At 40.0% G+C, this 22755-nt stretch overlaps 1 protein-coding gene across 1 annotated transcript; it reads right to left on the bottom strand.

The window, feature by feature from the left end:
- Positions 1–565: 565 nt before the first annotated feature.
- On the bottom strand, positions 566–19176 carry SLC18B1 (solute carrier family 18 member B1). Its single transcript, XM_051792604.1, has 14 exons — positions 19030–19176; positions 18423–18562; positions 17281–17376; positions 15540–15613; positions 14625–14772; positions 11623–11779; positions 10053–10189; positions 8254–8355; positions 7176–7267; positions 6117–6212; positions 4333–4407; positions 2798–2891; positions 2650–2696; positions 566–1407 (listed from the first exon to the last, which is right to left on the bottom strand). Exons 1-14 carry the CDS (start codon positions 19073–19075, stop codon positions 1341–1343), a joined length of 1371 nt encoding a protein of 456 aa, XP_051648564.1. The 5' UTR covers positions 19076–19176; the 3' UTR covers positions 566–1340.
- Between the last annotated feature and the right edge of the window lie 3579 nt (positions 19177–22755).

Below are 22755 nucleotides of genomic sequence, written 5' to 3'. Positions count from 1 at the left end.
AACTCTAGTTCTCTCAGCTCCTTCTCACCTGGCTTATCATCAGCACTGGCATGATCAGCATTTCATAAAAACTTGAGGTGTACACTCCTCATTTCAGTAAAGTCTAACACCTGATACAAAAAGGAAAGAAAGATATTGACAGGATGTTTCTAGGGGAAGCCTGCCCTTTCATACCCTGATGTTTCACAGCTGGCTACCAGAGCAGTTGGTCTTGCTAGTCCCAAAGAGCGCTGGCAGAGAAAGAATCATTTCTCATGTAAAATCCAGTAACTACTTATAAGAGGAAACTGATTGGAAATTGCGAGACAGACCACTTTTCTTATTCATGGAAAACGGGTACCACAGAGAATCCCTTCCAGTACCCTTTCCAGTGAGTTATGAGCTCAAGGACAAATTAAAAGACTTTTGCCACAATCAAAGTCAAGAAGTCTAGTGAGAGTTTACCAGGCACGTCCTTGTCTCAGTTCCCCTTGAGTTTCTTTTGCCAAGCATCTGGAGGAGGTGAAGATGTTTTTTTTCCCTTAGTAGCCCTAGACTCTTGATAGATTTGCTGTTGCAGAAGCAATTAGTACAAACATTCCAGGCAGGATTTATTAGCAATATAAATCTCACACACACCAAGCTGAGTCTTCATATATAATACAAACATACATATATCTGTCCATGTGTGTATACACACATATACAGAAGATGCCAAATCTCCTCCGGATTGAAGATCAGTTGGTTCTGTGTAGACATGGCAACTCTTCTCTTCGTTACTTTTGCCTCCTATCTTCACGCACTCTCAAGATAATACACATACTGGTAGACAAAAAGTCTTTTGGACTTAAGTTTTCTAAGAAAATTTACAAAACTTAGGAAAAAAGTTGCTTTATTGAAAATAATATTGTGCTTTGTAATGCTTTGTAATTTCAAATTCTGTCTCAACGTTTTATGTTATCAGTTACAGTATTACAAGATAATGAACTTCCCTTAAAAAGGTACAGAAAATCATGGTAGCAAAATAGGACCTTTATCCAAGAATAATGCACAGCACACACAAGTATAGAAACTAGACATTTGAAAACGTGTCTCTTCACATACAGCGGTGCACTGTACATGGAACACAATTAAACAGGCTGACAGCTGAGGGTTAGTCATCACTTATGAGAACTTCCAAAAGAAAGGCAGTCAGTGTTTAGTGTTTAAAAACAGTAATGCAGCTACAACTAAACCACAACTGGTTGTTCAATAAGGGATCATGTCACAGCTCCAGAATAATGAAGCACTCTTAAGTCCAGTCACCTCAATACTAGGTTAAACCACAATAGTAAACAGAGAATTAAAAGTAGTATGTCTGGCTATGTTTCACTGCCCATGAGATGAGTTCTTTCTTCATTATTACCAGGAGAATTTGGCAGGCTGGAACTGTTTGCATAAGGAAAAGAACAGGAGAGAAAACACAGGTTGCATATTCTCTAGACACTTCTATGCAATATCAGCATTAAAAGCAAAAAAGCATATTGCATACAAAGAGCTATGTGAATCACTGGATTTGATTCCCTGCTATTGCACCCAACCATTCATTCATTGCACCCAACATTCATTCATACTATCATATAATGGTTTGTACTGAAAGTGACCTTTAAAGGTCAGCTAGTCTAACCACCCTGCTATGGGCAGTAATATCTTCAACTAGATCAGGTTGCTCAGAGCCATGTCCAACTTGGTCTTGAATGTTTCCAGGGATGAGGCATCCACTACCTCTCCGGACAACCTGGTTCAGAGTTTTACTACCCTCACTGTAAAAATTTTTTCCTCATACCTAGTCTGAATCTACTTTCTTTAAGTTTAAAACCATTTGTCCTATCACTACTAAAAAGTTTGTCCCCATCTTTCTTGTAAGCTCCCTTTAAGTACTGAAAGGCTGCAATATGTTCTCCCCAGAGCTCCTTCTTTTGCAGGCTGAACAACTCCAAATCCCTCAGCCTTTCCTCACAGAAGAGATGTTCCAGCCCTTTGATCCTTTTTCTGGCTCTCCTCTGGACCTGCTCCAACAGGTCCATGTCTTTCCCATGCTGAGGGCCCCAGAGCTAGATGCAGTACTCTAAGTGGGGTCTCAGAAAAGCAGGGTGGAGGGGAAAAATCACCCTTGTGATTGTCCAGGTCCCTCTGGATGGCACCTCATCCTTCAGGTATGTCAGCTGCAGCACTCAGCTTGGAGTCATCTGAAAATCTGCTAAAGGTGCGTTCAATCCTATTATCTACGTTGTTGTTTAAGATACTAAATAGCACTGGTCCCAAGGCAGACCCCTGAGGGACACCACTCTTCACTGATCTCCACCAGGACACTGAGCCACTGACCACTATTCTCTGCATGTGACCATCCAACCAATTCCAGCTCACAGACACCCTTATGGAAGAAACATCAGTAGGGTTTGCTCATTAATGTCATGGTCCTGCTGCTTGTATAGAATAGGCATTGTCCTGTTTATGTGTCTGTTTAGGTCAGTGGGATTTAGGAAACCATACAGACAAATAATTTAAGCAGTATTTTTACTACTTATCATTCATTATCAGGTTGGTAGTGAGGAAAAAATGGAAGCACAGCTTTCAAAGGTTTGCTTTATATGACTGCAAGTAAAATAAAGAATAAATATCTCAGCATACCTTTTCCTTGTTGCCTCAATGATATAGAATATTCCAGTAGCAAGGCCCTTTGAGGAAACAGTCAGTTATAATTGTAATAATAATAACAACCTTATCCAATAGCTTGCAACTGCAATAGATATAAAACAAAAAATGTGTTCCTACTTACACTTAACAGTGCCCATCCTCCTTGGATGGCTGCGGCCCATTCAAAACCCAGCTTTTCATTTAGAAATCCTCCCAGAATGGGACCTGCAAATGCTCTGTAACAAACAAAAATCAGGTATTTGCATCCCAAACAAAAAAGATAACATCTCATATTCTCAGAGAACTGTTTTATTGTGTTTTGTGGTCTTTATAGACTCTCTCACTTTTGTCAACAAAGAAATTGCCTTCCACAGGTCTAACTTCCCTATTACCCACAGTAAGTATTAATTCTTTGTTTTCCAAGGCCCCAGTAAATCTGTCTAGTCACCTCCTCAGCTGGAAACGGGATCCACATCAGAAAGCTGAATGCAGTCTTCTTCAGCAGAGAGAATCCATTGAAGACCATGTTCTAACAGAACATCTACACTGATCAATTCTATCATAAGAGAAATTAAAAGTCTGATCCCTCAAAACACAAAGCTTCCAAACTTCAAGACAAAGGACTAGTGAATATAGGCAGGTGGGGAGACACATTGTGACAGACATGGTCACTGCAAGCTTGAGCGGTATCTTAACTGCCCTGCACCTTTAATGTCTGTCTAAAAATGCCATGAAAGGTTATGCAGCTGCTGTCCCTTTATGAAAGGTAAGTGATACAGTCTCTCACTACAAAAGGGACAAAACTGTGTAAAACTGGAGAGATTTCCTGGAAGAAAGTTACATTATAAAACTGGGCTTGATAACAGCATAAAACTGAGGTTTTGTAACTTTATAGTACCAATGTCTATACTGAATCCTATGCCAAATAAACATGACATCTGGACAGCTAGAGTTTGTAAAAAATGGTGTGAATTTGTGCCACTGAAACAAACCCGCAGCCACTGAGGACTACCAGGACAGATGAAAATATCCTGGAAGTGGCTGTCAATAGGGGCACTCTATCACTTCCCACTGAATGACAACTCTGAAGGGTCACTCAGCCAGTAGCACCTTTCATGCATTTCTGTGTTGATGACCACTGACTAATAAATACAGACACATTCTGCTAAGTTACAAAAACACAGACCTTAAATAATTGCTGAGGCTGAAAAAAAAGAGAAGATTCTACCCTATCATATACAAAAGGAGGAAATGTGGAAAATGGAAAGCAGAATTAGTCAGGAGCAGGGACCTTCTAGCTCACCTCATGTGGGTGGACATAGCTTTGTGAAAAATTAGGGTCCAGATCTCTCTGTACTGAGCATTAAATTACAAGAAAAATGATCACACAGAAGTGCAATCAAACATCCACTTAATCACCGTAGTTTTTTGATATGCAGGACAATACATTTCAAGGAAGACAAGTTCAGGATCTTGTCAAAACCAGTTTTACCCTTTGTTGGGTAAAAAGCTTTGTTCTAACATGCCCACTAGGCACCTGTCTAGCAAGAAACTTTTGAATCAAGGTCAACATAATGGCTACAAGGCAAGACTTCTGGTTATAATGTAGCCAGGTTTTGCGTGGCAATAGTGTAGAACAACCAAACTCTCCTAGGTTACAAAACGGTGTATACATACCCAAGGGACCACATGGCATTGAAGAGTCCAGACACCACTCCCAGCAGACTAAGACCTTCTTCAAATCCATTCTCACTGCAGAAAGACAGACCAGTTAAGAGTAGTACAACACATTATTGTGTCTCAGTCTATAGCCTTTCCTTATGGAGTTTTTCCCCTCCTTTTAATTTGCGCACTACATAATTAGTTAACAATCCAAAGTGCATAGTAGAATGTCTGTTTACCCAGTACTTTCTTCCTTGCTGCCTCTCTGGAGGATTGCAGTGCTACTCCTCCTCTCTAATTTCTTCCAAGTAAGATCACTAACATCACAACATCACACTCATTCCCCATGTTTCATATGGCAAGTGTAAAACAGTGACAGCTGGCTTTTAAGAAGAAAATACCTTGTTCCAAAAGGAACACAGTAATAAGAGTAAATCAAGACCCTTCTAGGTCATTACTGCCAAGCCACAACACAGACCTTGTACTTTGAGCACATATGACTCTTGCAGGTGCAGCTGTAAGAGCCAATACAGTTTGAAAATCCAGTGAAAGCTGCTTGCTATTAGTAGTCCTCAGAAGATGAAATAATCTAATGTATATGAAATCACACACAGGTTCACCAGATGCTATAAGACCCAAAGTCTGATGGACTTCAGTGTGTTCCTAGTACTGAGGTACACATTTACAAAGCTATATTGGGAGTATAACGACTAGGATATTCAGAAAAAACTAAGACAAGGGAGTAGTGGAAGCATTTAAGTGTTACTAGCTGCCTTTGTCTCAAAGAGGGGTAAAAAAGCCACACTTCATATTCACCCCTTGTGAGATATGGGATCCAAATCTCACTGAATTATTGATATGGGTCAGAACCATCTCACTGTGTGTGTGTGCGTGTCTGTGGGAAGGGCTGGGCCTAGACCTGCAGGTACAAGGTAAGGCCTGTCTTATCACATAAAGCCTGCTGAGAGCACACGGCCTGCAGTTAAGAGGGCCAGGTCCCTGAGAGCACATGGCAGAGCCAGAAGGCTGCAGCCAACATGGCTGAGCCTATGCAGAGCACACGGCATCACTGAAGGCCCTGTAGCTGGGCTGTTAGTCAAGGCAGACCTGCCCAGTAGCCCATTGACACCACGCCCCTGGAGCCTGTGACTGGCTATAGCACACCTCACTCTGGCCTGGAAGGCACTGACTGGATATCCCACCTGGGGGAGAAAACTGAACTCTATAAATACATGAGACTCCTTGTGAGCTCTCTCTCTCTCTCTTCTCTCCTGCTGCCTGCACCATGTGAATCATCGAATCTTGTTGGTAACCATTTTTCCTTTCCTCTCTCTCCTTCTTTCTTTCTTCTCTCTTTCTTTATGCTTTTCATCGGTCTTCTTCTTTTACTCTTTTTCTTCTCTTGTGGGTAACTTAAAACAAATGAATTGCGGTTTACTAAAGCTGGTATATTGCTTATTTATAGGGGGTGTTTTCTGTTGAATGGGTCTTTGTGCTGGGTGTTTTAGTAAAATGCTTTTCTTCAGTTATATGTTACCCGTTATATGTAAAACCCTTTGTCAAAATGTCTTATTTTTCTCGCCAAATTAAAAAAAATTTCTCTTAGACAAGTGTGCGCGGCTCTTTCTCCAGACACAAATTCGAGGTTATAACGAACCAGAAGGTTTAAAAAGTCTTAAATAATATGTAACTGCTCTGGGTATCTTATGGCTTAAAATCCAGAGTGTAACACCCCTGAAAAATAGTTGCAGTTTCCTACTGCCAGTAGCATGAAAGATGGGTTGGACCAAGTTACTTACTATGCACATTGCAGTATCTCTGGAAACACCGGAATAGCACTCATGCCAATGGAAAAGCCAATCAAAACCAGCACTAGCACAAACATCCACAGCTGACTGAAAAAGAGGTATTTAAAAGAAGTTAGCTGCTTAAAACTCTTTTCAAAGGACTCCATTTGACTGAAGGCTGTTATGTCAGCACTCCACGATTGATCAGCAAACTATGTTTCTTGAAGCCAATACTAAGACTTGAAAAATACAGTTCTTTGCTTTAAAAAAGGACTTTTTAAAAGAACGTGAAGAACCTGTGCTCAAATTACATATTTTCTTATCAAATGGAGTTTTGTTGATAAGTTACAAATCTTAAGTTGATTTAACGAGGAGCACATAGAGAAGAGGTCGACAGACGAGCTTAACTCAATAATGCATCTGTCCAAGCTCCAGACTTGGTTTGTTGCAGAAGTGAAGGATTTTGAAGCTAAAATTTTGTAGCCTAGTATATTATAAGCAAATATACTTAGCTAAAGAATATTGAAGACATCACTGATTTCTTTTTCTCACCAGCTCAAACATGTCACCTCACCAGTTTCAATATATAATCTTCTTTAAAAATTAGAAACCTAGGAGGAATTCTACACATTAACAAGCCTATCATCTTTAACACAGTATCTGACCTAGGACAAAAAGACTGTACAGTTGTTTTGTAAATGTAGCAGCATGTTTTGTTGTGAATTAACTCAGAGAGATATGGCAATACAGCATTCAGGTGCAATGGACATTATCTTTACTTAGCTAGCTGAAGACAAAACTATAATCTGGCACTTTCCTCAGTAAGCTATACATACAGAGAAAAAATCATTATGAGCACAGTAACAGTAAAAAACAAAGGAAAAGGATCTATTTATGAAGCTGTAAAATCTCCATTTTCAGATGCTTTCACTGCTTTACACTCAGTCTTATGTTAGACATTAAAATAAAACTGTTTCATGGTCAGAGGTGCTAATTATAAACTTGAGGACATACATGACATGGCTGAAAACATCACATAAGGGGGTAGGTTCAAGAAGAGGCAGTTATTACCTTTCAATGTGCAACACTGGAGCAGGTCCTAACATGAAAAAGGACAGTGCTGTCAGTAAGCCTCCAGCTATCAGCAGCCACTTCCTGATGTACTGTGAAAGACAAGGTATGCAATTTAAAATTTGTGAATTCCTAATGTAGCTATTTTGTCTTTCCTAATATTCCTGTTCTAAATCTTCATCTGAAAATACAACTCCTGTAGAGACCATCACTACAGACAAAATGGGAATTCAAGTTTCTCTGCCAATTCCGAACACCATCAAGAAATAGTGAATCCATGTTTCCTCACCGCCAATGCAATCACTGGCAGCAGCTGCTTAATACAGAGATTTCTTTATGATACTGACCAATAGTGCTTCTCTGTTAGCAAAGTATTTTAGGTCTCACTCTTCTTCAATACAAGAAATATCATGTAGCATTGCTCCTAAAGGTTCCTTCCAACCCAGGCCACTCTATGATTCCGTGTAATTCTCATGTAGAAAGGCCATTATTACTTTGTGTCAGGAAAACTAAGTGTCGGAAAACACAGTGTCAGAAAACTGTCACTGTGCTTCACTCACGGCATTCAAAGTGTAGGTTTTCTTGATCCATTTGTGGTGCCTCTCAACTAGGCAGTTTTAGGTGTATCACTGTCAAAGTCTCTTTCTATGGTGCTGTCAAGAGCTAAAGGACTATAGCCAGCCAGTGTGCTGATCTAATTTGGATATTAAACTTTTTAAGAGATAAAATCAATACAGATAACCAGAACACCTTTAATCCTCTTCTCAAAAGCTAATACAATTAGATGTGGTCAAAAGCAGGGGTAACTGTGACATATTTTCCCACTCTCTATTCCATATTGTCTGGAAACAGTTTGTGCTCAGTCTACCAGAAAAGCTCAGCACACTTCAACCGCTCGTCCAATATCCTTTACTGCATTGGACATTCCTAAATTACCTAGGCCTTGCAAAAGAGACCTTCCACTTGGCAGTAATGGGTCCATGTACAAGATCTTGAAAGGCAGATCCCTTCACAGGACCAGACCTACATCCATTGCTTCAATATGGGAAGTCCTCCATCTTTACCTAACAGTACTCACTGGCAGTTTGTCGCTTACAAGTCCAAGGAGAGGAGAAGACAAGGAGTATGAGAGTGCCAAACCAAGGAACACCAAGCCCACATAACCAGCTGGGAGCTTGAACTATGGAAAGGAATAAACAAAACAAAAAACCAAAACAAACCATATATGCTACATTTATTAGAGGACAATTCAAGAATTATATTTTAGTTCAAAATACTGAAATGCATGATTTTAAGCATTTTACTGACATCATACAGAGGTTTTTCAAATATTTGAAGTCATCACAGAGCTTCAGTTTCATTGCTTTCGGCAACACTTTTAAGCATGGAGTGGTAGAAACACCTGACACAACTGTACTCATAAAAAGCCTAAATAATGTCAGGAGGAAACACTGTGCTATGCCCCCTACAACAGCACGCTGGTTTCTAATGTTACTATCTGACACATTTGAAACAGACACTTCAGACACTGAAATTTAGATGGATTTAGTCTTTACTTCTCCAATCTTCAGTTTGATTTGCATTTAGAAAAGCATAATACTGTAGCCATCCACTGTTAATCAGCGCATCTTAAAAGTAAATAGTGCTATAAAACTCAACTCCAACTTTTCCACCAGAGGATGATTTTTGTGAGAATGAATAAGAGTTCTTTTGCAAACACCCCGAGGTTTACATTTTCCTAATGCAGAGACACATTTCTGTACCGAAACAAAATGCGTAATGAACCAAAAGCATGCCAGTCTCTCAAATGAGTGCCTTGACTAACAGTTAGAAGGTATTCCAAGATGTTTCATGTGGCATTGACTAAATAAATATTCATTATTTCCTTGCCATATGCAACTACATGATAATAACTCTAATTTAGTGGTTAGAACATCTGCCAAGAAGGCTATAGCCCTTTCACAGCAAGTATCTGTAGCACAGTAGAGAAGGAAAGCAGAAGAGCCACAGAAGCACACAGTATTCTACAGTGGGATAATTACAGACCCCTCCTGGGTAAAGGAAGATGTACATTCACATCTCCACTGATGAAAGCAGTTAGCACCAAGTCCCCTTCACCCCAGATGAGTGCTCTAAGTACAGTACTAGACAGAAAAAAAGTAGGAACACAACCACCTGAGAAACACTATCCCTTAGAAAAACAATAAATAAAGCACTCAAAGAGCATTGCTTAATTTCACAGAGAAACTACTTACTTCAAATCCATTACCTTAAACACCACAGGGAAAAATAAATAAATCAAGTAGGAAACAAATAAGTACTAAAATAAATAATAAATAAATAAATAAAATGTCATTTGCCTTTTTAATGAATGATTTAAGTCAACTGGCAACTACATAGTTGTAAACAGTTTAATTTTAGGATTGCTGTAAGAGAATGCAGAGCTACGACACCACTTTGTGGAAAATAAGTGTTCACATCAAGAGATGTAACACTGTCAGTGACTGTGGCAATTTTCAAGAATTTTATTTCAGAAAGGAAGAAAAAGTCCCTTGCTTACAAAACCAGCTGCTGTGCCCTATTCAGAGAAGGTACTTTGCTGTTGAAAGCCAATTACGTGAAAAAAGCACATTTTTAAAGGCCTTACATTTCCTTGTTCTCAAAGTTACCAAGATCCAGCAGGATGAGATACTGTCAATGGAAATTGACTTGTCAGTACCATGGAAATCAAGTTATTTGGAAATCATACTATTAACAGTTAATCAAAGCAGTGTAATTGGATAAAGCTCAATTTTGTTTTGGATATTTAAGCCACATTTATAACAATTACTTACTGTTTAGCAACTCAAGAGTTCACTGCATGTTAACAGGACTTACCTTCTTTAGAATAAATAGAGACATTGTGGGATCCAAAAAGCTCAAACATGCACTTAGAGAAAATATAGTGAGACAGAGTACTAAGACTTTTGGTAGATGTATAAGCTTCCAAAAGGATTCCTTGCTAGGGATTGAATCTGTTTCAATAGAAAAGGGGGGAAAATTGCATTATCATAAGCTCATGACTGATCTTCTTGCTATAGAAAAGAAATCAGTATTTCTCTTTTTCTAGTCCTATTACTCCTGTTTACATACCAAATGAAAGTCAATAGTAGATTACTATGCACTATACTATTTTTATAGTAAAAAACCTAATTTCGTAGATGAAGAAGAAAAGTGCACAATTTAGATTCCAACACCGCAAATCCCCAACTTGAAAAGAACAAAAGCATGTACTACGCCAATTATGTGTAAAAACAGTTACTTCTCTGCTAGTACTTACACAATGAAATTCTTACGGGTATGTCTCAACATGCACACATACATGAACAATTCATATCCAAACAAAGAAACATGGTTTAAAAGTAAGATAAAAAGATTGTTATTTATCAGTTGAGATCTGCCAGACTTTTTAAGCAACTAGGTGTTTGGGTCTCCTATATGTTCAGTTTGTACTCCAGGAAACTTCTTTCACATGTCATCGTTACATGGTACTTCTACGTCAGGCTTCTTTCCTGATGCTGTTTCTCCTTTAATAGTTGAATGGGGTCTCAAAATAAACATTAGAACTAAAAGTTCAAATACTGGCATCCACCACCTCAGAGCTAACATTTATTTAACATCGTTTCAAATTGGCCAGTAATATCATGACTCCAGACAACTTCAGAGCTTGGGGAGGTCAGGGGGAAAGCCAGCAGTAGCAGCATATGGTTTATCACTGCAAGTTTCTTCTAAAAGCCAATATACGCAATTTTTTAAAGAAGCATTTTAAAGTTACATTTTCTTTTCTCTAGAAAAGAATAATGGAACTGTAACCTTGCAATTACAATCTTGTATGAAGACATCTTTAAGTTAGTTTTCTGTCCAAGCAGGACCATATAAAATTTAGTCAAATTTATATGACCTCCAGCACTTCATTAAACACCTCATTTATTAACTTTAATAGTCTTTCATGTTAATCAGATCTTGTGTAATTCGGTACAAATAACATCTTTTTTTCTCCCTGTAATTAGCTTCCCCACACACACTGTCAAATTCTCTTGTTTTAGGCAAAATCTATCTCCAGGTTTTCTTCAACTAGCTGCAACGACAAACCTATATGAAGCAGATGCAATTGGTCCTTTATGAGCCCTGAAGCCAAGAAGTCAAAAGAAAAGTACATCTCAGTTCACTTCCATAGAGTTCTTAGTGTTTGCAGAAATAGGGATGAGGAGTTGCATTCATTCCAGGCCATCTGTACACATGCATTTAGGTTAGCATTAAAACATGGGCCTGATGAAGATGATCAGCTAATTCAACTGGAGCTTCGCCCTCTGACTTGGATCAGACTCCAGAAGCTGATACGCTTTAAAGATACTTAAATACGTGAAAAATAAAGGTGAGTGAAGGAGGCAGGTAGAAGGATGCTTACCGTATTTTGGCAATATGCACATATTCATAGGCACGAAAACCAACACTATACATCCCAGAGTAATGAAAGGGACCTCATAACCAAATGATTGATACAAAAAACCACCTAAAGGTGGGCCCAGCACCATTCCGAGTCCTGAAAAAATTTCAAGGCTGCCCTAAAGGATGAAAAGGCAAGCAAAAAGGAAGTCAGTATGTGGAGCAAATATGATGCAATGATAAAAAGCAAGCCATCTGTCTGAGGGGCAGCACAACCTAGGCAGGCTAGTGAAAAGTAAAAAGACACTACATCACTAAGGACAACAGCTAGTAGTGACCTTCACAAGGTGGAACAGTGAAAGGGATTTCACAGTTATCTGTGTGACAGCCATGACCTCTTTTGGTTCACTACAGAGAACCACCTGAACTGCAGCATTCACTGCCCTGCTGTTACCTAACAGATCCCAGTCCTAAGACAAGGCGAATGCTCTAGTGGCAGAGAGTATCTGCAGGAAAACTTAAGCTAAATGAAATATCTCTCCCACCTGCCATTACATTCCAGCGTGAAGGGAAGGATCTAAACAAACCTATTCAGATGGGTCATTATCTCATGGGATGAAGTGCATGTGCCAAGTTAAAGCTTTCTCTTCATAACTGTTTTGATTCACTCCTTAGGGGTAGGAAATAATAATGAAATTGCAATGGGGAATTTCAGATTTGTTTTGGCTATAATTTAATAATCTGGTACCTTTTTATTAAGATACTAATTTGTAAATGGACAATAATACAATTATACTTACCTCGTGTTTCAAGTCAGCACTGTTAACATCTGCCTCAACACTTGATTAATCAACACTTAGACCACCACTAACAGCTGGTGGTAATAACTGCTTACAGCTAAAGTTTTGATAACCTCTAGAACCCAGAAAGATAGTAGAGGCACTCATCCTCATCTTTAATTTTACTGATACAAGTCAGAGTGGTCAAATGGCCCAAAATCAGGCACAGTCAGCAACAGCCAAGTTCTTTACCCTAGGTCAGCCTAGGGTTGCAGCCTTTTGTTTTCCCAGCAAAGGAAATAACTAGTAACAACCTACAACTAGTAAGTTTCAAAATTTCCAGATAGATTTGAGACATTTTGGTAAATTCTGACATGTGGAATAGCTGTTAACACAACTGTAACCAAATAATTCTTTCACTTGTGTTGCTCATCAACCATAAAAAATGGTTGATTTGATTTTTCAGATTTTAGTTCTTATCAGGATGTACATCATTTAGACATTCTAAATTAATGAGGTGGGGATGGAGGGGAAGCTGAGACATTGCATTAGTACAGATTAGAGGACAAGATAAACCTGATTCCATAAGAAAAGTGAGACTGCTTATGTTCTGAAGTCCATACCTCCTCCAACAGAGGGATCATGTTGACACATGCTCAACTTCCCACTTCAACAAGGCTGATGTGCCTACATTGAGTAACTTCCCCATACATTCTCTAGGGAGTAAAGGTAGGCTGAAAAGGTAAAGGAGTAAAGGTAGGCTGAAAACTGATACCAAAATGGTAAGGAGAGGAAGTGCTTTTCAGTATCTACCACTATCAAGAAGGGCAATGAAAAGCAAGGCTAAAAATATCTCATCCAGTCCCCCAGGCCTTACAATTTTACTCTAAGATGTGTCTTGCTTCAAACCATGAGCTCTTTTTTCTGCCTCCTGCCTCAGAGCTCAGAGTTACAAGAACTCTCCATCATGTCCATTTAAGGACAGTACGTCTAAACAAATGAATTTGAAGATATTTCATCCTCATGCAGAACAAGACACAAAATATGGTTAATAGACCAACATTTAGAAGTCATCTGTCTTCTTACAGAACCCTTCCTAGATTTTAAACAAAGATAGCTGCCAAGCCAGAGCTGTGTAGCATTTCTAATTGGGGTCTTGAGATGACCTTCATCACCACATACCGTTTTCGGCCACATATCACGGTTACTGTGCTGCCACGACAGAATTTCATTACTTTTTAATTCTGATTATAAGATGAATAGCTAAGTCCCTTTAAGTCAACATTACTTACCTATTTAAATTACGTCTTAAAATTTGTAAACAGGAAACCTTAATCTTATTGACTGAATAAATCCAAAACATGATTAGAATATACAAACTGCTTTCCAAAGAAAATGCTAGTTGATTACTGCTGATACAATTTAGCAGGTTTTTTTTAGTTAGGAGGACATATTCTTATAGATATTTACTTATAGAAGTAATTATAAAGCTTAACAACAGTTTTAATAAAAGCATCAACTTTTCCAATTTTATTTAATGCTCTTAAGTAAGTTCTCAACATTTGTTTACTCATTAAAATTTAATCTAGTTATTTCAGTCAGTCTATATTTGAACTGAAACCAGAATTTATTGAAATAGAGAAAGCAGCATTTTATTAAATACAAAACTTTTCTTCCTAACACCATAAAAACCTAACTAAATAAGGGTAATATCTCAGGTTGAAATGAATCATTGATGAGCAGAAATACTCCCCTCTGGATTTCAAGAAGTTCTAGCTCTCATCTTCTCATACATAATTTTATCAATAGACTAGAAAAATGAAGCCAAAATTGTTTCCAGTTTTGCATCTTTCAGGCATTTAAATCAACACTATTTGAATGAATTTAACAATTTTTGTAATCAATCCACAGGGATCCTTACTATCCATGTAGAAGTAGTCACTAAAAGCTGTATTAGCATTTTATTAGTCTGATTTCAACTGAAGAGGTAAATGCTGACATCAGTGGTCAGTTGTCCTCAAAGCACAAGCAACTAATATATACCGCCTAATTTACATCTAATTGGAGTTATGCTAAAGTCTATACTTGTTCTAGGATTGTGATTCTAGATTGCAAACAAAGTACGTGGTGACTTCAAATAAAGCTGCACATGAGACAACAGATTTTCTCCTCCTGGATTTAGGCTGCCCACTGGCAATTTATCATATTGCAGGTACTCAGCTCTAACACTGCTTTTTGCACTTACCAGGACAGTAGCTATGTTAGTGGGAAACGCCTTCGCAAGGATTGAAAACGACGCTGTCATTGCTGCTGCAAAACTTATTGCATCAATTGCTCTTACTAAAAAGCAAAAACCAATGAACATTGGTCCACTTGGCACCTTGTCCAGCATTCTGAAAAAAAAAAAAAAATTACCAACAGTAAATGGAGCTCTCTCAGGATGGAAGGAGTCATCTACTAAGGGCCCTGGAGTATCATTTCTTACTCATTAAAGGACACAGCTACAAGACAGTTAATGCTTTCTATTGCAACATATTTTTGAATCGCATCGCTGAAGTCATTGAAACTCTACCAACTTCTTTCTGGCAGCTTTCTCCTTTTCCCCTTGGTTTGGCAGTGGGAAAAACATGGAAAACCTAACTCGTGAAAAACTCCAGTGCCATCTTCTGTTGTATTTCACAGCTTCTCCAATCACCTGTGCAAGCAGTCTGATGCAATGTGTTACAGCTACCTAAGAAAAGGTTCTTACCTTGCTAATAAAACATTTATTTTGCTAAAATGAGTGACTTAGCCTCTTCACCTGCCAGGTAAAGCTTCCCATTTGCACTCAATATTTCCAGGGAAAAAAAATTAAAACGTTATGTAGAAATAGTTCCCTTTTTGCTGCATTTTGACAGGCTTCTCACTATTCATAAACTACAGTAGTTATTTAAATATATGAACCTTCCTCCTCTGTTTTCAAAGTAGTAAACAGACTTTGAAACCTACTGAAAGGGAGAAGTAAGTTCTTTACAAGGGGAAGATAAAAACTAAAGATGTAAAAAGTTAGGTGACCTAACCAACACACAAAAGATGCCCAGGATTTTCTAGTTTGGTTTTGTGTTCATCTTTTCATATGGATGAAAATGATCAGAAGACAAATGCAACAAAAATTACTCACCCAAACAGAATGGTCACACATCCTGAAACAAATATCCCTGCCACAAACATGAATTTTGCTCCAATGTGTGTAAGCTGTAAATTAAGTACCATTTTTTACATATTAGTATTTCAAGGAAAGATCAAAAATCTTCCAACATAAGTTACTATTAAGAAATCAAACACTATGGGCACTTTATAGCACATGTAACTAAAAGATCTGAAGATACTGCTTCTGCTGGTGTACCTTTATGCAATACTGAACCTAAAAGTACTCTGAACGGTTAAGTGACTTAATCCAGTTTTCAGAATGGTAAGACAATGCTGCAATTAACTATGTCACAGCAGCATGCTGCAGCTTCTGCAGAGCAGCAGGTTACAGCAGCAGTCCTCACTATAAACAAACACAAAGTAATACATTCCTGCTTCAGCACCATCACTGAGGGAAGATCAGCAATACCTGTCACGTATACGGCTGAGGAGTCAATGGAAGCTGATTTTAAAGCAAATTTATCACTACTTTTAATACCACAAAGCTTTGGCATGGGAAGCACAGTAGCTTCAGGCCTCCCCATTCACTATCAGGGAAAGGACCCCACCTTCCTTCATTTCACACTCTATCCAGTAGAGTGAAGGATGATGGGAGGTATGCCATAAAGCTAACTCACTTCCATAACAAAGTACATTTGAACTTCTAATTACATGCTGCAACTTCCCCTAAGGGCAGCAGGTACTTCAGACTCCTTTTTTTTCCAGACCTGGACAAAGTCCCTGCCTTTCAGCCATTATTACTAAAGCCCATATTTTGCTGAGTTTCATTATAACCCTCAGGATCTCTGATTGCTCCACTGTCCATGTCTATTGATGCTCACTTCAGCTGTCTGCAGTGAGGATGGCACGCTCACTCTCTCCCCTGTAAAGTACTTAGTGAGGGGTTGTACCACAGCTGAATGCCGTCACAGGCACCAAGACTTGGACTTACAAATGGCACTTGGGTGACACTTTGATGAGCCACCTCACCACCAGAGAAAAGCACTCACCATAGGGTCAGCAAAGAGGCTGCCCAGCCAAAGACAGAAAAGATTTTGACTCTGCAGCAGCCCCAGCTTAGGGTATGATCCTGAGCAGCCCTAGCCAATAATGCATAGACAGCAGTGCTCCAGCACATAAACAAACAGTTATGTAATTTATTTGTAATTTCTCCAACATGAGAAAAATCCTGAATCTGTGGGAAAACTCAAGTTGCAAGAACTGGAGACATTTATCTCGTATTACTACATAATGAAGTTGAAGGGGAAACTGAGTTAAGCAGCAGAGAAAAAAAAAAAGACAACATACCAGAAAAGAAGAAGGGGTGTAGTTAACTAAAGAAAAAAAAAAAACAAAACCAAAACACCTTAAGAATGTTGCCAAAGGCAAACAGAATATACAAGTGCAAAAAATAAAATGGGGGATAGGGGAAAGGAGGTAACAGAAAGCAGAACTGACCATCAAATTACTCAGATTACAAAGCAAACAGAACAGTTAACCAGAGAAACAAAACAGCTACATGTCCATTGCCCTGCGCTACCTCAAGAACTACAGAAGAAGCACTGACAAGACTTAGATCAGACTCAGACTAACTGGCCAGACTCCAATTAGTGCATACACAAGTCTGCAGGAACGCTACTGAAGAGACATCTTTTTCCTCAGCCTTAAAGAACTGTTTTCATGTATCAACCTGTGTCAGAATAGAAATAAGTTACAGCTCCAATTATACTTACATAATTTCCCAAGATTAAAGAAGACAAGAAATTGAACAAAGCAAAACATCCAAAAATCAGGCCAACAATGGTGTTACTGGCACCTTTTTTTTCTGCCTGGAAAAAAAGATCACAACCACGTAAAGATGTAGTCAAATTCTTGAGGTGAAAAACATTCATGCTTTGTACATTTAATTTTTTTTAATTGTCTATTAATGCAGTTAGAAAGCAATTTCCTTTTGCAAAGGTAGCAGGGGTTCATAACGTAAAACAACACAGCAATTTAAAGACATATTGCACTTCTAACATGTAACTAAGAGAAAAACCATGTTCATTCCTCAGTGAATGGAAAAATGCGTTATTTGCTGAACAAGCGGAGAGACTTTATACAGTGTGCACTGGTGTGCAACAGTGCTAGCTACAAAACTTTGATCCTTTGCATGGTGAGAGGACAGTAAACGGAGATATCTGTTACCTTCACTGTAACATGCCTCCTTATAACAAGCACCAATTTCTTTACTTACTTCGGTTGGCAAAGTATATTTACTTGGGCACAAGCAGTACATAGGAATATTTAAACCAAAAAAACATTTTGCTGTAAATACTTGGGAACAATTTGGTCATGAGAGAAATGGACTTCTGCTGCGAAGGCACCATGACCAGTTTTTTCATCCTATATTTAAACATTGTATTCACTCCACATAAGCAGAGATTTTTTTTTTTTTCTCTGAAGTTGCTAGATCAGGAAGTTAACACAGTTAAGGATGGCCCAGCCTGAGTTAACAGAGAGGCAGATATAAATAAAGTCATTGAGTGGTTAGAGCACTGAAATGCAAGTCAGGACATCGGCAGAATTTAAACTCAGCTCTACGCAACACTGAGCAAAGAACTATTTCAAGTTCTCCAAGAATCCACCTTCTATCTCATATCATTACTTTGCTGTCACCTCTGTAGTCACAGGGAAGATTAGTCCATGGACAGGATCCATCATACACACACAAACTACGCCAGCATCAGGCTATCACTGAGTTCCCGCAATTGAAAAGTCTTAACTCAGAGCTTACAGCCAACCATAAAGGTCCCATGGAGTTCAAGATACTTCTAAAAGTGTCGACAAGGAAAAAAGGTAGTGTAAAGAGTAGCTGACTAAGTTGTTTGTTTACCTCTGAAGGGAAAAAGGGTCCCAGGATTGAGTAGCATATCATTGAACTGAAGTTTATAGAAGCTGTCGCAGCCAGTGTAAATAGCTGTTCTCTGGTAAACCCTCTTGATTCCTCAGCAAGTGCTTCTGACACACCACCATCTAGAAATATAAAATAAAACAACAACAAAGTATCATCTCCCTGAGAGAGGGGAACAAATTACAAATCGGGTCGGAAAATTAAACGCCGCACAAAAGAACTTCTACCCTTCCTGCTCTGAGAATTAAATCAAGCCGTGCTGCTTAATTCCCTCGTGCAGGAGCGCGGACTTCGCCGTGCGGGCGAGACCCGCCCGCTGCGGTGCGGTGCGATCCCGTGCGGTGCGGGCCGGCCCCCGCCCGGCAGCCCATCCCGGACGCGCCCGGCCCCAGGCGGTGCGCGCTCTGCCCCACCGGGACAGCCGCGGAGCGCGGCACGGCGGCGCTCAGCCCCTGCAGGGACCTGCTCCGCTCCCCTGCGCTCCCGTTCCCTTTCCCGTCCCGGCCGCAGCGTGCGGAGCCCGCGGGGCAGCAGCTGCCCCCGGCCGGGCCGTGCGGGCGGACAAGCGCGGGGCGCCCCCGCCTCCCACCTGGGGGCCGCTCGCTGCCCGCGCCGTCCGCCGCCCGGCTGCCCATGGGGACGGAGCGCCCGCCTGCCACAGCCACACCGTGCGGCACCTCCGGCCGCCCCGCCTGACAGCGGCCGCGGGCTGACCGAGCACCTGGGCCAGCGCCAGCCCGGCCGCCGGCACTGAGCATGCCCGGCCCGCGGGAGCGGCCCGCCCAGAGCGCGCCCGGCGGGGAGTGCCCGCCCGGGCCCGGAGAGCGCCGGGCTTCGGACACATGGAGAGTAACGTGCCGGCTGGCGGGGTACGCTGCACATCTGGCTCAGGGAAGTCACGATACGTCCTTAAGACTGGTAGACCAAGAAAGATCGCCGATCTAGAGACGTACACGGCCTCTAGCAAGTTACAGGATCCATAAAAGAGAAGTGCAAGAGCGTAACGACAAAGTTGTCACAAGAATTAATAGCTATAACTGGCCAGGAGTAAATTCAAGCTAGAGATGAGGGAGAGGTGGTATAATCAACACACTTGGCCCGAGTTTCTATCCACAGGGCAGGAAAGTGAGGAGAGAAATGGGGTGTGAGCTCAGGATCTCTTCCAAATGTGGTAAAAGACAGACCACCTGTTGCTTGAAGAGAAAAAACAGTAATTACATCCTAAAAGCGCTATTTTAACTAGGCCAGTACTCCATCTAGTCACCAGTTATAATATTAAGATGCATAAAAAAGACATTTCAGACCAAATGTTGCCATGTACCTAACTTTAGAATCCCACACCCCACATGACAGGAAAAAAGCAGAACTACTTTCTTATCACAAGATTAGGAAACCTAAAAGCTATTTAGCAGCCTGAAAGAACAACAGCAACATGTTCCTTTGCTGAAGCCTATTTGGACAATATATTTTGTGTAGCATACATTAATGGCTGTGAAGTTGAAAAATCCGTAAGAACTACCTTCATCTTTTTCTGTCTACCTCCAGAAAAAGGCATAAACATAAATCCTTCTCATATTTATTACCTCTTGGGCAGCCTTACCCCTCTCTCAAAAAATAAAAAAAAAAAGGAAGAGCACTTGCAAGTCATCCCGAGTTCACAAAAGGACAATAACAAAAGCATGATATATGCAAAGTATAGCATACAAATAAAGCAAATAATAGAAAATTGGAGAGCGATATTAAAATCGTGGCAAGGCAATAAAGCCTTAATTTTTGTGGCTAGAGATCAACAGTCAGTTCTGTTCAGGAGGTGAAATAGTTTTCACTCCAACTACTTGCTCTTTCCAGTCTAGACTCTCACTCCACAGATTCCAACTACTTTCAAAACTCAGTCCTCTCATTAATAATGATGTATGAGTAATCCAACAAAGCCTATAGAGTCAGATTTCCACAAGGTCAGTGTGTACAGTAGAAGACTACTGTGATGTACTGTGATCAGCATGGCTCCAATAATGAAACAGGGCTATGAACTTGCCATGTGTGCATGGAGTTTACTTATGCTCTACTCATTATTGCCACAAGAAACTGGTTGAGTCACATCTGCAGCAACTTTAATGAAATGTATCTTTTCTTTCAGATCCCAAATCATATGTAGACTTCAAGGCTTGGAGTACTAGCTCTCTATAAATACTAGACATGGAGTCATATCCATTGCTTGTGTCCACAACATAAAAACATATTAAGAACAATTGCTTTAAGGGTAGCTTCCTTCACGGACATCCAGGACATTCTGAAATGCTTAGCACATGTGGGAATACATATTCTTTGTACATATTCCTTGAAGAGATCTTGGATTAGAGATCTTTTGCATTGCAATCAAGAAAATACTTAGTGCGTATTTGCAGCATGCTAACATTTCTTTTTTCAGAAGTCACAGCAGCTGCACACTGCTACTTGGAACTAGTTTAAAATTACTCTAATGTGATGACATGATAACTACTAGTGCAAAATCTGTCTAAGGCAATGGAATCAACAAATTGTTTTGTTCAGTTATCATGAATCTTTCTTGATTTCAAATTGGTATTGAAATACCATAGCTTGTCCTCTCTCTGAGACTCCGGGACAATCTCTCCATAATTTCTCTAAGTGCTTGAAACTTGACACAGACATCTTTTTGTGCTCCTCAGTAACAGCATATGGTTGCCTGTTCTTTTCTATGTGTGGAGACACTTGGAAACCTCTGGGTTGGTTAGCAAAACTTCTGTGGATATAGGGCAAGAAATTTGGTAAAAATAGCCTGGCCTCCCAGCTTTATAATGCAGAACCTTTTGTTGTTGTTGTTGTTGTATGACCAGGAAATACCAGGAAATAAGTAAGATCATTGTTTAGGAAGAGTTAGGTGAAATGCGTACTGGTGTTATTTGCAAGAAGGCTTCTAGCTTGATGTTCCACAAGACTGAGAAATCACATCTTGTTCTGCAAGGAAAATGAGATAATTCTATCCAGTGACATTGGAAATTTCATTATAGCACATGCCTGTGTTTGTATTTCTAGAAAAAGATGTCAGAGGGGAGTAAGTTTCACAAGGTTTGTTCTGAACTGAAATTCAGAAAGTTTAGAATTTAGCAGTGTCATAGACTTCTCTTAGGAGTCTGCAATACCTGATACTTTCGTCTGCCTCCCTGGCTGCATCACTGTACTGTGCTGCTGTCTGTATGGCTCGGAACTCAGTTCCTGAGTCTCCACAGTTTACAATATTGGACTTAAATTATCACTGAAGTCTGACATTTTTAAGAAAATATGGGTTGTGGTTGTTAGGAGAAGGTAAAGGTTACCAGCAAGAGACAAGGAGAGAAATGGAGGAAGGAAAAAGGAGCAGGAAGAGGATGACTGAGAACGAATGTGAACCATTATATCCTCATTGCAGTACTGGTCTTCCAAAAAAGTCCCCCATTTCAGCTCCTATTTTGATCATAGTGGAAAAAAAGAGGAAGGCTGCCAGCCTGGATAGGGGGGATAGTCAGGGGGAGTCAAGGAATTGAATGGAGAACACAGAGGGCAGTAGCAATAACCAAAGAATTTTTAAATATATGTGGAAAGATGGTAAGTCCAAATGGATCACCCAGAATAGCAGGCTGGAGAGAATCCAAATTCTTGAATGTCATGTGACAGCAGCTCATCTTCCTCTCCCCAAATCCAAGTTTATAGACAGCATGTTACGCTGTTTATAATGAGGGGACTGAGTTCCTGTGCTGGGGCTGGCTGCTCAGTGAAACAGCAGATCAGTGCACCAACACCACCTCAGCCCTCTAGAACCTAGACAGGCTCTTGCACTGCATCTGGCAGCTCCTCATTTTCTAGCACTGCTTGTTACCCCACTCACCCTCAAGTGGACTAAAAGTACTTTTAACACAGGACTGCAATCCTTGGCTTAAACGTGTCATTCCCTCCTTGTGGCTGTATGCCAGCATTTAAACTGCAGGGTGATGAATGGACATAACTCTAAGGGAAAATGCAGAGCTTAAGGAACTAGCTATTCCTTGTAGGAATATGGACTGAAAAGTGGAGCAGGTGGAGTAGTGCCAATAGTGTGCAGAGCACTGACATGAATGCTGAGCTCACAGTAACACACTGTGCAGCAGAGTGGACTTTTTCCATCAAGATCACACACTTCCATTAATTATTACACAGAATATACACTCCTACTATGCTATACCAACATTTCCACACAGAGTTCAGTGCCAGTGCAAACCTACTCTCTACACTTTAACTGTCTAACTTTTATCTCAGCACAGCTTTATTTTCTTGCAACTGC

The sequence above is a fragment of the Manacus candei genome, unplaced genomic scaffold (assembly GCF_025592945.1).
Source record: "Manacus candei isolate 608988 ecotype Guabito, Panama unplaced genomic scaffold, ASM2559294v1 h1tg000034l, whole genome shotgun sequence".
In the NCBI taxonomy this organism is placed as follows: domain Eukaryota; kingdom Metazoa; phylum Chordata; class Aves; order Passeriformes; family Pipridae; genus Manacus; species Manacus candei.
The sequence above is the reverse complement of the archived record's forward strand: the minus strand, read 5'-3'. Positions and strand labels throughout refer to the sequence as shown.